Source organism: Struthio camelus, chromosome 13 (assembly GCF_040807025.1).
Source record: "Struthio camelus isolate bStrCam1 chromosome 13, bStrCam1.hap1, whole genome shotgun sequence".
NCBI classification, from domain to species: Eukaryota; Metazoa; Chordata; class Aves; order Struthioniformes; family Struthionidae; genus Struthio; species Struthio camelus.
The window spans coordinates 11,046,765-11,066,239 of record NC_090954.1 but is presented as its reverse complement, the minus strand read 5'-3'; the positions used below and the strand labels follow the sequence as shown (position 1 = coordinate 11,066,239).

At 37.0% G+C, this 19,475-nt stretch overlaps 1 protein-coding gene across 3 annotated transcripts in view; it reads right to left on the bottom strand.

Moving 5' to 3' along the window:
• The window catches only part of CLINT1 (clathrin interactor 1), a 56,426-nt gene that overhangs the window by 4,418 nt on the left and 32,533 nt on the right, over positions 1–19,475 (bottom strand). For all 3 annotated transcript variants that reach the window (XM_068959334.1, XM_068959335.1, XM_068959336.1), the window contains exons 4-9: positions 18,809–18,917; positions 17,758–17,922; positions 14,067–14,241; positions 8,836–9,076; positions 7,774–7,855; positions 3,275–3,352 (exon numbers count right to left, since the gene is read on the bottom strand). In XM_068959334.1, the coding sequence (XP_068815435.1) occupies positions 3,275–3,352; positions 7,774–7,855; positions 8,836–9,076; positions 14,067–14,241; positions 17,758–17,922; positions 18,809–18,917 (850 nt within the window). The remainder of the gene's footprint in view (positions 1–3,274; positions 3,353–7,773; positions 7,856–8,835; positions 9,077–14,066; positions 14,242–17,757; positions 17,923–18,808; positions 18,918–19,475) is intronic.

Sequence of the window (19,475 nt, the reverse complement as noted above, 5' to 3'; positions counted from 1 at the left end):
TCCTTAACGACACTTGTTTTTCTATTAAAAAGGGTTATTCACAACAGTGATAGGGAGAAAAAAAAAACATTACAAGAATGTATCTGCAGGGGATGCTAAAAATAAACTGATGCAGTTAAACAGCTGTCATTCCTAGATTATGAATCTTATTCCAAGTTTGGGCTACTGTACAGGTCATCTTTATTATGTCATTGATATACTTGTGATACTCGAAATATCTAAGTCATAAGTAATGCCATTGCTGCAGTGAAGTGAACTCTGAGTTCTCATGAACACTTAAATCATCCCTTGAATTTCTTTAGATGAGCAAAGGAAGACTCAACCTTGTAAGTTGGAATAGATGAGTCCAACGTCACTTTTCATGACCTAACCTATACACTGACTAGTTCTATAAAGGTCATCAATGGCAATTTTCTACTGTATTCTAACTACTCAGTAGGTAATTGTAATAGTCTTTTACACTTTATTTATTTACTTGCCAACATACACCTGCCTAGTCTAGCTTTAATCATCATTAAATTCTAATGTACTGGTAAAGATAAGGAGAAGTAAAAGAGTAAATCTGTTCACAAAATCCAAGTATTGCCAACAATTTCAGTGCATGAAGTAGACTTAATATTCATTAGCTTTGCGCTTTACTAGAATATTTGCTTTGATCTCCCTCACAAAGAAGGGCTATACTGAAGTATCTCAATTAGTATTATATATTAAAAATTAAAACCTACTTTAAATATTCCAGATAGATAAGTAAATGCTGAGTGTGCTTCTTCTACGTTCAGACCTGTGCACTGAGCACACAATAATGGAAGCAGGGGTAAAAGGGGTAAGGTTTTGCCCCTTTAGTAGAACTTCAAAGATGATTAATCAAGAAGGAAAAGATTTCTAGAGGGGCTTACGCTGTTCAAGAACAATTAATCATTTCACAGGACTTCTTGTCCCTTGCATAATGGCGACTGGAATAGATTAATCATGTTAATGCAGATAAAGGATTGTATCAATTTAGGCTGTATTAACACACAAGTTATTTGCATAGTAGGCGGCTCTGTGTTTGCAAAGCAACTTAGTTTTGACTAAGGAAGCCCATAAAAAATTAGAACATTTTTTTTCTGCCAAGCAATTTAAAGGTATATTAACTAGTAAGTGCTCAATATAGTTTTCCTAACACAGCACAAAAAGAAAAAAAAAATCCATACACAAACATGCTGACTAAAAGCTGGCTCACAGGTAGGTTTGCTGATAATTTTTTTGCTATTCTCTTCTCACCCTAGACTTAATCCTACATCCGTGCTGAGCATTCCCAGTCACAGCACCACTACTGCCCAAATTCGGTTCATAAAAGGTAGCCAGCTTTTCGTCCTGCCCTCCATGTTCCTTTGCAGCACTGTCCTGTCTGGGTAGCACAGCAGGCTCCCAAAACATTTGGCCAATAGGAAGCTGATCACTTTACGCGGCTTCCCAGCAATCTGTTTAGTCCAATTTTAAGGGAAACTGCCTGAATGCTGTTTTTTAGCGGACAGTGCTGGTGAGTACAAAACAGCTTATGTTTGCATGCAGAGTGACAACATATGCACTGAGCCAACGAGCTGGGCACATGGCAGCTCTAACCCAGAGGCCATGCAACCAGTTGAGTACAAGTCGAGTGCTGATCTAACAAGCCTTATTCAAGTCTCACTCTTGTGACCGGCAGGGACTTGGTCACATCTAGCTGAAATAAGATCTAGATACACTTGGTTTCTTTTAAAAGGGAAAAAGAACTTAATAAACAAATTGTTATTTAGTCAAGCTAAAAAAAATTATTGGTCATTTTCATCCTCCAGATGCATATACATAACTTCAAAACCTCTCAGTGAGGTTGTATTGTGCATGGAAGGCGTAGCTTGATGCATTTCCCCCTCCACCATACCAGGCCTTCTAACAGTAACCTACACATCAAGCTATTTCCAAAGCTTCCAATGTCTATATTCACCTCATTACACCTCTGACAAGGCCAACAGTTTTGTCTCTCTCTTTAAACTATTACAAATTTTTTTTCTTTTAATCTTAAGAGACAGGTTGGGTCTGAGGGTATCGTCAGAGACCACCATTTTTCCAGTACAGGTGGACTACTGCTTCCCATTGGGCACAATTCTGCCATTTTGTTTAACTTTCAGAGATGAGCTGCAAGTAGGAGCAAGTAATTATTTTACTATTTGATTCCATGCTTTCAGCAGTACAAGAGCTTAATTTGAACATTTCGTTAAGTCAAAAACTCTATTATTATTTTTCATCGTTATTTCCCTACATTCTCTTTGTTATACTTGTGGATAAGCACAAAACTTATTTCGTTTACTGTCCAGCCCATATCATTAAAGTTCTTAAGACAGATCTGAAGCCTCTGTGCACATCTAGAAACTGAACAGCAGCATAAAGCCCTTCTGACCACTTTTCAGTTCACAGCATTGTCACAATCAAGCAAAACAGACTACCAAGCACTTCATGCAAGTCCTGTTATCCTGCAGAGCAGCTAGTCTTAAACAAAAAAAAAAAACAAACAAAAAAACCCACAAACCCCCAAAAAACCCCCACACACACACCACCTACTTGTATCTGAAAGGCTTATGAACTGTCAGTTGGAGTATTAGAAAAATGACTACTTTTGCTTGCAAACAAACAAAATAGTTGAATGACCTTACATAAAGCACTGAAAAGACTATGAAGATTAATAACCTCAATAATCCTATCAGCACAGCCAAAGATACATCACCAATTTTCCGATCACTCTGGAAACACAAATACTGTCCTCTTGGAGCATCCATCACACTGTAGAATGCCAATTAAAATAGTTCCTCGTCCACTACTATAAAAATGGAGTGCGTTAGGCTCTTCTTTAAACTTTGTGTAGCGAGTACTCTTCAGCTAGCATTCAGACCCACACTTGTTTACTTCAACTTTTAGTAACTTCTGCACCTGGGAAGTCACATCTTATTTCAGTACATTTCAATGTGAGATTTGGAGCTATGTTTTATTATACACTTTCAGTTGAACCAGGACATACTTTAAACTTCTACCAACACATTTTTATGAAATAAAGTTCAGAAAACACTTCAGGTGCAGTAAGACACACTGTGCTGTGCCCTATAATAGGCCTCTTCCTTATTACATATAACACTTGTGGTCCAGTTATGCAAAAGAGACAGTTTGCCCTGGAAAGGGAAATGACTTTCAGCAATGCCACATCACATACCTTCCCTCTTTCTGCCCCTAAACAGCATTTCAATCGGTAAATTAATCCTACCTTGTGATGATGGGAAACTTGCTGAGGCAGCAGCTGAGCTAAAATCAGCAAATCCTCCAAATGGGTCAGTTGATCCACCTAGAAACAGACAGAAGTGAAGTGCTGTTACGGGATGGTGCAAAGATCCATTGCTGTAACTGCATGAGGGGTTTATGAAGAAAAGCTGTCCTGTGCTTAGCAAAATGGATTTATTGACTCTGCTCCACAAGTCTGCACTGTTTTTCCTATTCATCACCATACTTTATGCACACATGCCTGAGCAACAAACTGGCTTATTCCCAACTGCGCCGCAGATCTTGCCATTTTTTTTCTCCTACCAAAGAACCAAAAGATACAAGTTGTACTTACTACCCCTAAAAATAACTTTTGAGAGATTAAAAAGGTTAATGAGAATTCAGCTAGAGAGCGATGGCACTAGTTTGGCAGTTTATGAAATTAAAACTTTGGAAGTGTAATATATAAAAGCCAAACACGTATTGGAAAAATCGTTAATTATGCTGCTTAACATGAAAAATGAAATGTCTTCTTATATTTAGTTTTTATGTTACTTAAAGCATGAATGATTTTGCAATGATCTTGAATTGGGATTTCAAGGACAGACCTCGCATTTGTGTGTTTTGTTTTAAATAAGTTTGCTTCCTTTCCACAGCAAGGACATGAAGATTTCCAACCAGACATCTGTATACTAGCAAATAAGTTATTAACCTCTGAATACAGCATAGTAACAATTTTTCATTTGAAAAAATACAGCCAAGCTACAAAAAACCCCCCTAAGTATTATAAACTGGAAAACAAAACTGGTTCTTAACCCAAAACATAGATGACAGCAACTAACCAATTATTCTCGCTGCTGCTTTTAACTCGGTATTCCACTGACCTGAGAAAGCCAAAAAGCTGACCTTAGCTGTACGTCCTCAAAGATTTAGCCTCCAAATAGCCCCACCCTTAGAAGAAGCTGCAGCAGTTCAATTATTTGGCTTTAGTGTTATGCGTACATTATATAGGTTACATCACAGCTGCTTAGCCTGCAGTGCTTAGAAACTAGCCAGGTGGGACTGGAACATCTGTGCTGCACTCAAACACCACCAGGGACAGCTTCCAACATCTGGTGCCATTTCTGAATTGTCTTATCGCTGCAAGACATTCTGCCCCATCTGCTACTCTCAACTGGGTTAATTAAACTAGAACCATCTCCTTTTTAATAAAAGGCTAGCAGTAATAAAAGGAACCATTCACTTTCTAATACATGTGTACTTGTATTTCTTTTTAATGTTATTTTACTGTAGACAGTGCCAGCAAGGCAACTGTTCTTCCAAGGGGAAATGGCCTTTTCTTGCCGTGTGTGTAGCATAGGATATAAAACTTCACAGAAGGGAATGCAAGGACAGTCTTAGAATTTTTAGAAATATATCACTGCTGTAGTTCTTTTACCACCTTTTCAAAAGGGAGGATACTTCACACAAAATGAAGAAATTCCTTCATCACAGTTTCTGAAGTGATCCAGTAAGTACCTTACGTAAGTTGATAGAGAAGTTTTATATTGAATACAACCTAAGAATGAAAAGGGCAGGATAAGCCAGTGAAATCTCAAGCCAAAGATCTGTGTGTTGATTAAGTTTACTCTATCTACTGCAATTAACGTTTTCATAGCATTTTTTTTTCCATGCGTGTCCCTGCTACAAGGCTCAGGACAGGTTAATGGCTTGGGATTTTCATAGGTAGAATGAGCAACGTAGATGCCATGCTCTCAAATTCTATCAGACCACATCCTCAAAAATCAATCCTCTCATAGCATGCCTATTATTCCTGGGCTGTTAGTCAAAATATGTAGGGCTTAAGTTAATTTTGAAACCAGAATTAGGTTCCAACCCACAATAACTCTGTAACACTCTCAGCCTAGTCAACTTTTTTCTCCATCTCTTATTCGCCTGTTTTTAAATGAAACATTGAGTTCCAGAGAAAGGTGACAGAGCTTAAGCTGAGTACAATAACCCTGTAAAAGAAAGGTATTACCAGATAAGATTGAAGAACCTAATCACCAATACCACCAAAAATTACTTCCCACAGGTCTAACCATGGATTCTGCATCTTCTTGCAAGGATTATTCCTTTATGGCCACCAGCTTTCTCCCTCACATACAAACTGGCTTGCTTTAGTAACGTGTAAACCCCCAAACTTCACCAGCTTTCTTCCATATCTCTGCACCTGAAAACATACAGACGAGCAAATTCTGAGTTTCCAGAATTCACAGCGCTTCCCTGCCAATTTCTTCACAGGATAGATCAAAGGCTGCATTTGACCCCTTCCCTGCATCTTGCGTGACACTGGGAACATTCCCACACCCTGGGCTGCAAGGAAGAGCAATCGTAGCAAGTGACCTGTACGTGAAGGACAGTGCTAATCTTCTCAACACGAACTGTCCTCAAAGATTCCCATGCAAGATCTGTCACTATAAATGAACCCTTTCCATCTGCCTTCCCAGGTCAGCAAAGAGGTTATTTAGCAGGATCAGCTGGTAACCCGTCTCTCCTCAACACCATTTCTAAATGTTGCTTTGGAAAAGAGGGGAGAGAGGGAGGGGGAAAACAACAATTAAAAAAAAAAAAAAAGGCTTTGTACAACAAAGAACCAAACTGATGAAAGATTAAAATATGCTGAAATATGGAAGCTGCCTCAGCTCTATTTGTCTGAAATACAGGAAGGCTCAATTTGAAGGGAAAAGGTTTGATTCTCAACACAATTTTTGTTTCTCCCCTTTCTACTTTTTCCCCAATCAAGATGAGAGAGAGGCCATAAGAATTGGATAAAAGAAGTTTCAGAATTGATTTGGGGTAGTGATTCTGATCCTGGATGTTAAAATCCTACCGAATTCCAGTAACTCCAATGTTACTGGAACACTTTTGTACATGAACTTAAAGAAAAGAAATAAAAACAATGCAGAGTAAGTTCTTCAAATTTGGGGATGTTTTCTTTAAGCATAAAAGAACAAGATACATAAGGTGAATTTTGTTTCTGAAACATCTGGAAATAATACATATTTCTAAACTGTAGAAATAAACTTAATCTACTTTCCCCAAAATAAAGGGACACAAAGCTTTAGGGTTCTATCAGAAATAGGGAAAATGGGAAAGAAAAGATTAAGACTGGTATTTGATACTGACATATAAATTACAATTAAAGTGATAATTCCTCTGTGTCCCCCAATCCTCCCCCCTGTTGCAATAGGGTTTTGATGTATTTTGTTTTATTAAATACTGACAGAAGTATAATTTTGACATCCCGGTAATAAAAGGAACCCCACTGCCTAAGGTGCTCCTAATATTAGCTTTGTTCAGGCATTAAAACAAAAATATCTAGTGCAACATATTATAGGGGTTCCCACTACAGTACATGAAGTGGTGACATAACTTAGGTAAAGACTACTTTTACCCGCTTTTATCCTATGTTACGAATTCGGCCACCTCTACACGCATCTTAGCATCCCGCCAACGGCCAGCCATTTTTTGGTAGTGTCAATGCAATTTCAGATTTTCTTTAAAAAATGCTGGATTTGAGTATTTATCAGCCAAGATACATACACACAATTCTATAAACAGCATGAGTAAAGTCCTATAGCGAGTAACAGAAGCTATTTGCAATGGACAGAAGTTACATGAAAGGTCTCTTATCTAAAAAAGGCACATGCTCATATTTAATCCTCTATTCAAAGTGATCTTTAAACAAAGATTCTACCCACAGTTACCTCTCCTCCAACTGTGCCATTAGACCACAGATGCATGAAAGAGTACCTTTAATGTTCCATACTAGCCACAAACAAAACTGTTGATATTAAGGACCTACAAGGACAATAACAAGTCTGTAAAGTTTTGGGCTTTAAAAAAACAAACAACAAAACTCCCCAGATCCTATGTCAATCCTGCATGCAAAGCACCAAAACTTAAACTCCTAAGAAGAAACTGCAGTTTGAAAGCTTAAGGGTAAGTTGATATGAATACTAATGGACTTAAAATTCAGCTTCACCTTTAAAGAGTTAAAGGAACATATTTTACAGTGAACAGCTTTACTTTCAGGCAGCAATTTTATCTTGGTATTAAGGCTGGGATCAGCCAAGGGCCAAGATAACATGAGATAAAGAAACAAGTTTGCCATATACTTTAGATGAACGCTCATATGAACATTATCCATTTCCATAGCTGCCTAGCCCTTTAATTGCACTATGAGGAGTGCTTAAACATGAATGGATTGCACTTATTAAAAATAACTGCATTACAAACAGTTTCTGACAGACTGATCAGATAGTTAATCTTTGTGCTGCTAACATTAATCTCATGCAATACCACAAACAATGCTTACTACAAGAGGTTCTAGGCAGCTCTACCTTTTAGAGTGTTGATTTTTCAATTTATCTAAGTAATAGTTTTCCTCAGATAAAGTAAGCTTATCCTCAGAATTAGTTCATCAAAATACGCATTAAGAATGTAAAACCAAAACGGGCTTACCTGTTGAGACTGGCTGACTGGCTCCATCAAACAACAGATCAACCAGGTCATTAGATGACTTGCTGCCAGAGGGTACAGAAGCCTGAGGAAGAAGCCACACAATTAATCTTTTCCTACCCCCAGCCAACTCTTAAAGAAAAAGTCTGGTTGGTGCATGCTCTATAGGCTCGTGCCATTTAAACTGCAAATCCAATTCTGTATGAAGTTTGTACAAAAAGGATCAAAAAGCCAGAACTAAAAGGATGCATCATTTGTTCAAGGATAAGAACTCTCCCTTCAGGAGAACAGGACCAGAATGAAGTATTTAGCACTTGTGCAACTCTTATTACACTGACTAGGGTTAAAAACAGTAATACTTGATCTGTTCTACTGTCTTGAAGAATCAATATCTCCTGAAAAAGAGCAGGAGAAATTCAAGTAGGATGAAACATTCAACTTGATCAGTTTTCCTTATTAAAAAAACAAAAAAACAAAACCTGGAATATCTAAATAAATGCAAGTGGAAAACTAGAGTCTGCTTGGTTAACACAAGCAAGCATAGCAGAACTTGCTGTGAAAATAATCCAGGCAGATGTGAAATTAAGATATGCTGAAGAGACAGCTTAAACTCAGGCCAATTCAGAAACTTACACAAGTAACTCAAAACAACCTTGTTAAAGCGCCAGCTCTACTACTTGCAGTAACTTACAGCAGAGCCTAAAAGGTGTGTAGTTTTTAAGTCGTCAGATGTGAAATACGAAGTTTGAAATGAAGGTATTTGCCTATTAGAAAACCAACAAATGACATCACTTATCTTAAGTGACTTTCTGGGAATTTTTTTTTTGGAGAGATGGCAGATTTGGTTTTGAAGCCAACAATCACTGGAATGTGCTTAAATTTCAGATAAAATACTAGAAAACTAGTGGCTCAGTCTTTTCTGACAACTGAAGAACTTGATGATTTGGCAATAATTGTGCAGATTCCTTCACATTTAAGGCTAAGATTTTCATTTTGCTAAAGAGAGTAAAGTTTAGAAGAAAACAGATTCCAAAGTCATATTTTATTGTGCTCCTGCTGCCTTACCTTTCCCGTAGCCTGTGTAGTATGAGTAGCATTCTGTTCTGGGCTCGCTTTATCCCCTGTATAATGTGCTGCTGCTCCCAAGTCAATGGTTTTCGAAGGATTTGCTGTGCGTTTGTGTCTGGTGGTGGTAGTTTCTGTAGCCTGTGTAATATGGATATGTTTGGTTGTTACAGTCTCTTCTTCATCTTTAAATTCAGCTTTGGGAGATTTACCTCTTCTTGATTTTTCCTCATCACTGTCACTAGAGAAACAAAAGCAACAGAAAAACATTCATGATTTTCACTACTTTCCGGTTAGTTCAGTGGACATTTTGCTTAGGCCATTACTATAATTCTGTAGAGTGATGATTCATAATAAAGAAATAATGATACTTTTTCCTACTTTCAATAAAGTTAATATTTTACCCTTCCATCATGCATCATAAAGATGGTATAGCACTGCACCTATTGTACACGTGAGGGAAAGAAAAGCAAGTTATTCTGCGAAATGTTAGGCAGCAAGTTCATGGCAGAAGGTAATAGGAAATCAGTGTTTAAATCCAGTTATTTAATTACTTTCTGACAGGAACTCCCACACATATTAAATAATACTTCAGAAATAAAAAGGTAAATTTGGCAATCTGCTGAATACTTGCACCAAGACACAGAAAGCAAAGGTACTATCTTTCAGATTTCAAGAATACCACTCCTATTCCAACTCATTTCCCTTTCCAGGTAAGCGGGCTCTAATTTTCTTTAGAGTATTTGTGGAAAAAATGTTTACAGAATCATGCAATGCTACTATTCATTTTCCATCAGAGAACACACATTTATTCTTATAACATAAAAGAACAAAAAGCATTTTAGGTGAAAACTTTTTGGACACCTCTGCATAATATTTAATCTCACCATTAAATTTTCTACTCTTACATTTTAAGCCTTTTTGTTACAAGCAAGGCACAATGCTTCCCCCACTCCCCTACAATCGCATTGCCTTTTATCATCAGGATAAGATTTGGACGTAACAGTGAAAATCGCAGTAGAGAAAGCTTAAATATATTGAAAATTATTTTGAAATAGCAATTCCCTTTTGGGCACACAGTTGAAAATGGAAGGGTTTTGTATTTTAATAATGCATTAGAATACTAAAACCGCAAAATTTAAGAAAGGCTGTCCCCTTGTCAGTGGGAATACGACAGTAACTGCAATATACTCTGGAGGGTAGCCTTTGTTCTCTGTTAACAATGGTGGGCTTTTTGGAATACATTGCATGTGTCTCATTTCCTCTGTGCATATTACCTACTCACCACTGGGGATGGCTCAATTCATTACCATTAGTGAATATAAATGCTCAATGTTCCTATTTATTAAAAAAGAAAGAAAGAAGATAGACAATAGTACAGCTGCACGCCAACCTAGTGACTAGTAGCGTTAGCTTGAGCCAGTCTTATTCAGACAACTGAACTCAAACATCACCACCTAGCCTTACGCTTCCAAGGCACTTCAACCCTGACTTGCTAACATGTTGGCTATGGTTCCAGGTCTGGATTTCTGTGCATAGGCTTCCACTGCTTATGTGCTTAAAGAAGTTGGGACACTAATCACATTTCATTTGTGACATCGGGGTTTTAATAAAAGCCCCGAGAGAAGACCGATTTGCACATTAGCACGGTACATCATCCCACACTCCACTGAGGCTTTTAGGGTGGAAGTTGCCTTTTAAACATGTAGAGCACCTAAGACCAGGGCAATAACAACTAAGACTTAGTCTCTAAAACCTGCTGCAATATAGTTGCCATTACTACAGAGACTGCCCTGATCCACGTGCCCATTCAGAGTTGTCAGTCACTTCCTCAAACCACAGATCACTGGAATTATTGCAACAGAGCTGGTAGTGATTAATCTCACTAATGTGAGAATGAGAATAAGCGACTCTAGTGATCTACAGCAAACTGTCTAAAAGCTTTCAAAAAAAGAAATTAAACATATATGCCAGAACGTAGGACAAACTTCACAGTCCTCAGTTTTCTCTGTGCTGCCTCAAAACTGTCTCAGGAGATCCGGTTTTTATTTTTCTTTAATGGTCACATTAACAGCAATGAAACATTATAGATTAATGTTCCCTTTAAGTGTTTACTATGCCCAGAATAGTAAAACTGCAGTGCTTCATCTGCAAATTGCAGAACGAATGGAAAAATAAAGTTATACGTAACACTGCACCAAATGTAACCATGTACTTCCTTTGTAGAGCTTGTAGAGTACAACTTCTATAAGCCAAGGTATGGCCACACACTCTTTCTTTGCCTTGGGATTTTTCTTTTTTTAAACAACCTCCTTTAAGCAATAGAAATAATTTATGGATAATTTGAGACCATCTAAAATGTAACCTGCAGCAAAGCTAACACTCTACATAGAAGCCACCTTTAAAAAACACAGCTGTTGCATCCTTTTACAGGAGTAACAAAGAACGTTTGCTTCTTTTCCATCCCATTATCTGCATTCACCATTTTGAATGCTGGAGAAACAAGGATTGACAGAGTTTAAGGATTTTTATGAAAAAAAGTAACACTTCGTAAGAACATCTGTATATCTACAATTAATTTGGACAGTAAGATTTCAACACACAAGGCTAGAATCAGGGCAGCAAATTGGTTTTATCAAAGGGGATATATTACTGGAAGAGGACTTCAGTTCTTCACAGCACTACAAACATTTTTCTTCTATGAAAAAAAAAAAAACAAACACTGTAGATTAGGTTTCTACAGAGTTAGCTGTGTGAATTAAGTTTCACTTAAAGCTGCTGTAAACTAACACCAGTTAGATCACCGGTTAAGTTACTTCAAGCAATTTTTTTTTGTCTTTTGTGCAACTGCCAGCTTCGCAAGTAGGGTTAGAAATCCAGAAGTTTGGCCAAGTTGTTCTGGTGTGTATATCAGAGATAAAGATTGTGTCGTCTGAATTCTGTGAACCATTCTAAAAATGTGCAAATCAGATTTATTCTTAGTGCTTCAAGACCTTTAGAAATTGTTGTTTCTTTTGCACTGCAATGCCAATAAAGTTATTACATTAGAAACAACAGAACACACAATAAGCAAATTTACCAGGTGAGTGAATGTCATCATTTAATCACTTTTCCTAGGAAGAGAGCACCTTAATATAAAACATCATGGCATACTAGCAGACTATAAACAAACTAGTAAATGTTTTGGAGACTTTTTGTTTTTAGAAAACAAGTTTGCTGCAAGTTTGGAAAAAACAGAAGTGCAAGGATTTCACAAAGCATGTGCAACAAAATGTTACGTTGCTGTGAGCTCAAGTCACACATGATTATTAATATTCCATCTTTTCTATTTATTAAAGCTTCACATTTAGCTCCGTAGAAAATTTGTTAATATATTATAGTATGAATTATGAGGTTTGTTATTTACAGTAGCTTTAAGTATAAACAGACATTCTATAACCTGGAGTTCAATCTGCTTAGATCCTTGTGGTAACAACTCAAAATTTGATGCGTTCTGTAGAAAGAAACTATGAATTGCAACTTCTCCAGTACAATACCTTCCGTATTGTCTAACTGGCATTCCAAGAGGCCAAAAGGACACTTTAGGCTCGTACCTTAAGCAATCTTAGAAAAGACATACTGCTGCAATATGTATTCCTTCTTATAGCACAATAACCTGCAACTACCAAGAACCTTCTTGCTTATACATGCCCCCTAAAAATCTCTTTTGATTTCAAATCCTGAGTTTATTATTTCAGATCTCATACAATTTCAAAGGACAAATACCACACCTGATGGTTGCCAAAAAAGGAAGAAAAATAAAAAAGGGACAAGGTTTACAAAACCCAAACTGAGAAACAAACAAACAAACAAAAAAAAAAAGCAATGTTAGTCGATGAAAAAGAAGATCAGTATAACTGGGGGTAGAGATGTATGTTAGGGAAATTATCAAAATAATCTGCTTTTAGTAAAGACTGGAATGCAGAACAGATTGTCTAAAACACTGGAAGATGCAAGACTTGACCAGCACAAGCAAGAATCCGGAAACCATTCAGATATAAGGCAAAGGAAGTAAGATAAATATTATTTGTTTACTGCACATTCTCTACATGAAATGTGGCTCGTGAGCTCTACAGACTTCACATGACAAGTTCCTTTTGAAAGGTAAGTACAGAAGAGCACAAACCAATGTACCATTGTTAGATTTGAAATTGTTTACTTTTCTTCTGATCCTTTCTCTTTGTAGTCTATTGATAGTAAGTTCTAAGAGGGAACCCTGATGTGTGCAAAGAGAGTACCAACTTTATGATTTATTAATGTTCTAGCAAGAAGGCCACACTGCCTTTTTCTCAGAAATGGTACAATTAGTATTATTTTGGGGGTGCGTGTGCGTACATACATATGTGCCTATGTGCGGACGTATAATTTTATATAAATAAAAATGTGTGTGGATATATTTGAATATATTATTGGATGAAAAATACTAATCAAATATCAGTGCAAATCTGAATTTTAAGCTACTTCCTAAAGAATATTCTTTCAATAAACTTAGGCTCTTTCTCTACAGCAATTTCAGATTCTGTTAAGTATGGATTTGATCTCCAGTTAATAAAATTCAATGCACCTGTTGAAGTAAGGTACACTTAAAGTTCTTTCTGCAGGCAAAGCCGTACAAGTTTTCTTCCTTATTGAAAAAAATTAATAGCCAGATGTGAAATATGACAGGTTTGTTCAGAGGCTCAACTGAAACTGAAACCATTTTCTCAGTACTGAAATAAGTCACCTGCAGTTTGTTCTTCCTGAGATGGGCTCAGTGAAGAAGTACAGCAAATAAAAGGTGCCAAGGTAGACCGAAGCAGTTTTATACCTCCCTCTTCACTGGCACTTCAGTGTTCAGAGTAACTGTAGCATGAAATGGCAGTATCAAGAATACTGGCATAAGAAAGACCACTGAAATGCTGAGACAAGCAAGGGCTTCGGAAATTTCAGCCAAATTTCCTGCTTTGCCAGCAGCCATCTAAGCAAGGGGCTGTCATGGAAGGCAGCCAAGAGCAGTTAACTATCAACAGAGCTACATTATTCCCTAAGGCCAGTAAGAGCTTCGTAAGAAGTTCAGAAAGCAGGTATTGGCCCCAAAGACATTTCCATGCAGAGAAAAAGAACGTCAGAGGACTAACTAGCAATCAGCAATGTCAAAGAGCTTTATAATAACAATTTTACAGAATAAGTTCATGTGAAAATGGCTCTAGTACCTGCACCTTTCTGGAGAGTCTTCTCTATCTTTCCTTCGGAACTTGCTGATGGTATCATCAATTGTGCTTCCAATTTTGTCACTTAGCTCACCTAATTTATCACTGAATGGAAAAGCAGTTTTTTTATCCCATTCTTCATCCCACTTTGACTTGGGCTCAGGATCATATCTTTCACCTGTGTAAGGCATTAAGACAAGTAGTAATAAAGATAAGAGCAAAAAAGTGCCTGTAGTCTTTTTGGAAATCCTCTCAAGCCCTCCCCCCCCCCCATACATAAACCTTACAAGTTCTCAAAGCAAACCGAAAGCTCCCACAGCGTGGAATCAACACCATTACAGCAAGGCACAGCATGTAATGCCAATCATTAAGTGGCAGGAATGTAGATTCAAAGACTTTTGTTTATGACAACCACACAGTGGTTAATGCAGTGCACAGGATAGTGCATCAGAGTACTGTTGGACTCTCCTGGAGAAGCACAAGAGGCACAATCAACTCCAGCTGTACAAACAACTTGTCAGAAATGCAACATGCCCATAACAGTCACTTAATGCATGATATTCCATCCTTGGCCAAGCTGCGTGCTAAGAGGTAAATCAAAGACTTGTATATGTTTTGACACTCATGAACACATACAAAGTATACCAAAATACCGAGACAAGCGTGAAATACACGGTAACAATTTGTCTGCATTCAGTGATTTTAAAAAAATCATTTTAAAAAGATGAAACAAAGAAGAGGTGCTAAAGCAACTTACCTTTCCCATAGTCACTGAGTTCCCCAAACGTCTTTACTGAACACGAGCATCAAGACCTCCCTACTGACATCTTAGCTTATAAACAACCGATAGATTTACTTGAAATCAGAGTATTTGCTGTTGCCAGCTGATTAAGATAGCGTAAGAACTTAAGTCTGGGTTTATTTAAACACTCTCCCAACGACAGAATAATCTTAAATTAAAAACAGCACTTAAATTTTACTAAAACTGCTGGTTTCAGTTCTACCTTAACTGTTGCAACAGCAGCACACTTTACTGACTACCATTGTCATCTTAAACCAGACTTTAGCTAAAAATATAGGTATGTAAAGCAACCCAACATGGCTCAGTTTCTAGATATCAGTTTTATGCATTAACGTTATATATTTTTGGGGCATCATACACAAGAAACTAGTTTTTTTCTTGTATTATTGATGAGAAACAAACCAGTTCAATTTTACTATTTAAGCAGAGTAAAACTGAATAGCAGAAAGCAAGAATGGTGAAAAATACATTATTTCAGGTTATATAAAAATTATATTGTAGCCTAGGTAATGTTCAAGATTCATTCAGTTAAGCCTTCCTTAATAAAAAGGAAATGATGCATTTCAGCACTACAAGGTGCAGAACATATCTGTCTGATATCACCAGACACCAAAGGATGGATTTTTCTAATCGGAGATAAATGCAAGTCTCCAGTGATTTTTTTTTTTTTTTTAAAAGATTCATAAAGTATAGAGAAACATTTTCAAAGTATAGCACCTCTTAGAGATCAGCTAGATACTTAGTGAGATCTTTATCAGAGAAAGGAGAAATTGATAAGAAACATAGTATTAAATTTTGCAGGAGTGAAATGACCTTATTTTGGCTTATGCCATGCTCTCTCAAGCATTTTAATGTAGCTTTCATTAAAAAATTTCCTTATACATTAAGAATTTTTAAAATAAAAGATAAAAAATTGAGGGCTCAATATTTTTGAGACAGAAAGACTTGAATAGAGAATGTATGTATTCTCACAGTTCTCCTTAAGTGACCATAGTTTTTTAGTTTAAAAGTCTGACCTAGTAAAGAAACCTTCTTCTGGGCTGGTGGAAAGTTTAAGGACTTTAAACTCACAGTGATAATGAAAGCATTTACCATAAGAATGAAACACAAAACAAAGGAGAGAGGTCCTTTATGTTCAAAACTTGTATAAGAGCTAAAGAGCATAGGGAGAAAGACTTCTACCCAGCACAGGGGATGGATCACAACTCTGTGTACAAAGTCAAAAAAAAAAAAAGAAAAAGAAAAAGGAAAAAAAACCTCAGAGAAAGTCGGAGGGAGACCTACATAAAGTACAGATGCAGTGATGCTTAAGTATTTCCTAAAAGAGAAGTGCCAGACTTCGAAGCAGGTAGCCTAAACTTGAAAGAATATAATAAAACAAGACTTATCCTGTTATGGGGACGGAGATTTCCATCGATACTGCGTACGAGGAAGAAGAGGAGAACAGAGGAACGTGCGGAGGTAACTTTCAAAAACACTAGAGACCAAATCTTTAAGTTTCTAAGGCTCACACAGAAGAGGGGGACATATATAAGACACATGCACCCACCCACACACAAAACATACATATACACATAGCACCAAAGAGGGACAGCTGAGGTATAAGCGATGCACAGTTCTTACGCTGATCTCATACCAAGCCCTTCTCTCAAGAAAAGTCACACTGATTCTAGCAAACCAGAGCCTTCTGCCACTGTGAATAGGGAGATTCATCTTTCGATAAAAGCAACCAAGCACCTGTTCAGGCCAAACAAAACACAGATAAAGATTTCAAGACTGACAGCTGGATCACGGACAACATGCTGAGATATACAAGACACAAGTAGGTTCAAGCTCAGATCCCTGCTCCACATTATGGCAGGCATCAAGGAGTAAGCAGAAAGCTGCATACCTGGACTTGGTAAGGAAACACAGTACTGTTTGCATGCCTTTATCTAACCAAGGGTGTCAAACAAAACCGTGCCCTCTCTAAACAGAAATAAACTGATGGTATTAGATCCTCTAAAGCCCAAATCTGACACATCCACATGCTACCCTGAAGATGCATCCCAAAAAATTTGGCGAAATTACTTCCATCAGATCAAGTGTACTACAGACAAACACTATTCAGTTAAAATTGCAAGACACCTAAGGATAGAAAAACCATATAAAATACTACCACTAAGAGATTTTCAGATAGGCTTTCTTATTAGCAAAGTGTCCCGCTCGCCTCCCGCATAAAGGACCTTAGCAATAGGACCTTAGGATCCTATTGTATTGCAAGTGCCAGGTCCATGTTCAATACAAAACTGGCATCTTGCACGATGATGAGGGAATAGATTTTTGGCTGGCCAAGGGACCTATCACACACATCTTTTGCATTATTTTAAACGTTCATAATTGGCTCGTTAAGAAAAGCTTAGAACTTTCTGACGTTAACCTCCATGTGATCTCCTCACTAGCAGCTGCAGTTAAAGAAAAACTTAAGAAAATCCTGACTTTTGCAACAGCAGCATTAATTTTGGAATGAGATTCTGTATATGGGTAAAGATGAAATAATAACGTTTTGGCTAAGCCAATGGATCAGTGTGGTTTTTTTTTTTTTTTTTTTTTTCTTAAAGAAATAAGAAGTTTCTAGTTATTTACCTGCAAGCCCACACAGATACTGAAAAATCTGCCAAAGAAAGAAAACACACTTTTCTTTGAAATAACTCCTTTAAATTCTTATGTGGGGTAAAAAAGAACAAAGTTAATTTTCTAGTAGTAACAACACTGGTAGCTAAAGACACAAAGAAAAAGCATCAAAAGAAGTATCTTGGAAATTCCTGAACAGTTATCTGTTTCTTCCTACATATTTAAGCCAAGCTGAAAGTGAAGATTATTAATCCTTGACCAACTTAGCCAAGTACTCACTGTATCTGAACCCTCCAACACTGTCCGAAGAAACCCCAATATATTTGTCTTTGTTCTTCTTCGCTTTCTTCCTCTCTTCTCGAAGTCGATCATCATCTTGGGCAAATTCAACCATTTCTTTTACCTTCTGGCGTATGTTTATACCCTGGTCTTTGCCATTTTCATCTGTATATATAATACAGGATATAGGGGATGGAAGAGGGGAGAAAAAAAAGGGGAGAAGAAAGTAAATCAGAGGCAGTAATATTGAACATTACAAATTGATAAAAAATAAATTATGAACAGAGCAGTCAAAAAGATCTTACAGCTACTGAGAGCCACGACATTTGTTTTAAAAGGGACCAAATATTTTGTTTCAACACAAATTTTCATCCTTAGATAAATGACAGAGTTTTCACTACGTGTTGTATTTAGAAACATCTAACAGCTGCTAAAGCACTGAAAGATTAACAAATATTGAGATGGGAATGATATTCTCCACTTCCATATTTTAACCCTTCAAATTATAACCTCAGCCTTTTTGGTTTTTGCAACATTAATTACTAGAATTCACTGTCATTGCAGAACTGAATTTTGAAAAAAATGCTTTCAGTTAGGATGTACTACAAGCTAAACGTGCTTCTTTCCCAGCCTTTTTCACATTCAAAACACACACTGGCCTTGCTGCCTTTGCACTGTAAATATTATTTGGTGGGAGGAAAGAAACCCAGCTTCAAACAGATGTGTGTGTTTTGGAGCTCTAACCTTTTCTTCCCATATGATTAAAGCTATTCCTTTACGGACACCACAGGGGACCAGTCTCTAGTGCATATTTTAATATAAACCCGAACACTCATGTTGTGTTGGTTCTGTTGTTATTAGCCAGTCTTTTCTGCAAGTTCTTGTCTTCACTAATTAATACTCTAGGGTCCCACGTCTTGGATTCTGCACTCTTCACACAACTGGCAACAGTCACATTCTAATTAGACTGGGGAAGCTTCTAAGCTGGTTCAGGTGACTGACAACTCCAACTACTGTTTTAATTTGCTTATAAGATTTTTCTATTGCTCACCTACAAAGTGGTAATTTTCCAGGGATCGCAAATCATAAATGTGTTCTCTGGCACTTGTAACAACACGCTCTGATCCATTCCTTATGAGGTAAGCTAGGAGCAGCAAAGACTATAAAAATACAAAGCACCTTATGATTGCATGAACAAAAGCTCTATCTTTTTTTTTTTTTTGCGCAATAGAAAACCAAGTCTTCCCCCCAAATAATTAAAAAATGATAAGATTTTCCCCTGTTAAGTGTTCATTATATGGCTTCACCTAGAAAAAACCCAATACTTCCCCTCCTCCTTTTTGCTCTTTAGAATATCAAAACTGCATTTGTTAAGTAATAATTTGTTATTACTATATCACAAGCTGTTACTTTCATCAGCTACTCTTAAAAAAAAATAAAAAGCTGCAGCAATTTACAGAAAGTTAACCCTGTGATGTGAAACAATTTCTTTCACCTTTTTTGTTCATAATTCTTCAATGTTTTTCACTGAAAAGTAACTCCTACAGAAATACATAAAGCCTTCTGCAGGATGCAATGGATATACAAAACTGCATTTTAGGACAATTTTAAGCAAGCTATAAAAAATGAAGTTTAAGAAGTATTTCAATTGTAATTTTTTTTTTAACCTTTATTTATAATTTCTTTCTAAAGAAAAAAAATGCACTCTATGCAAAGTG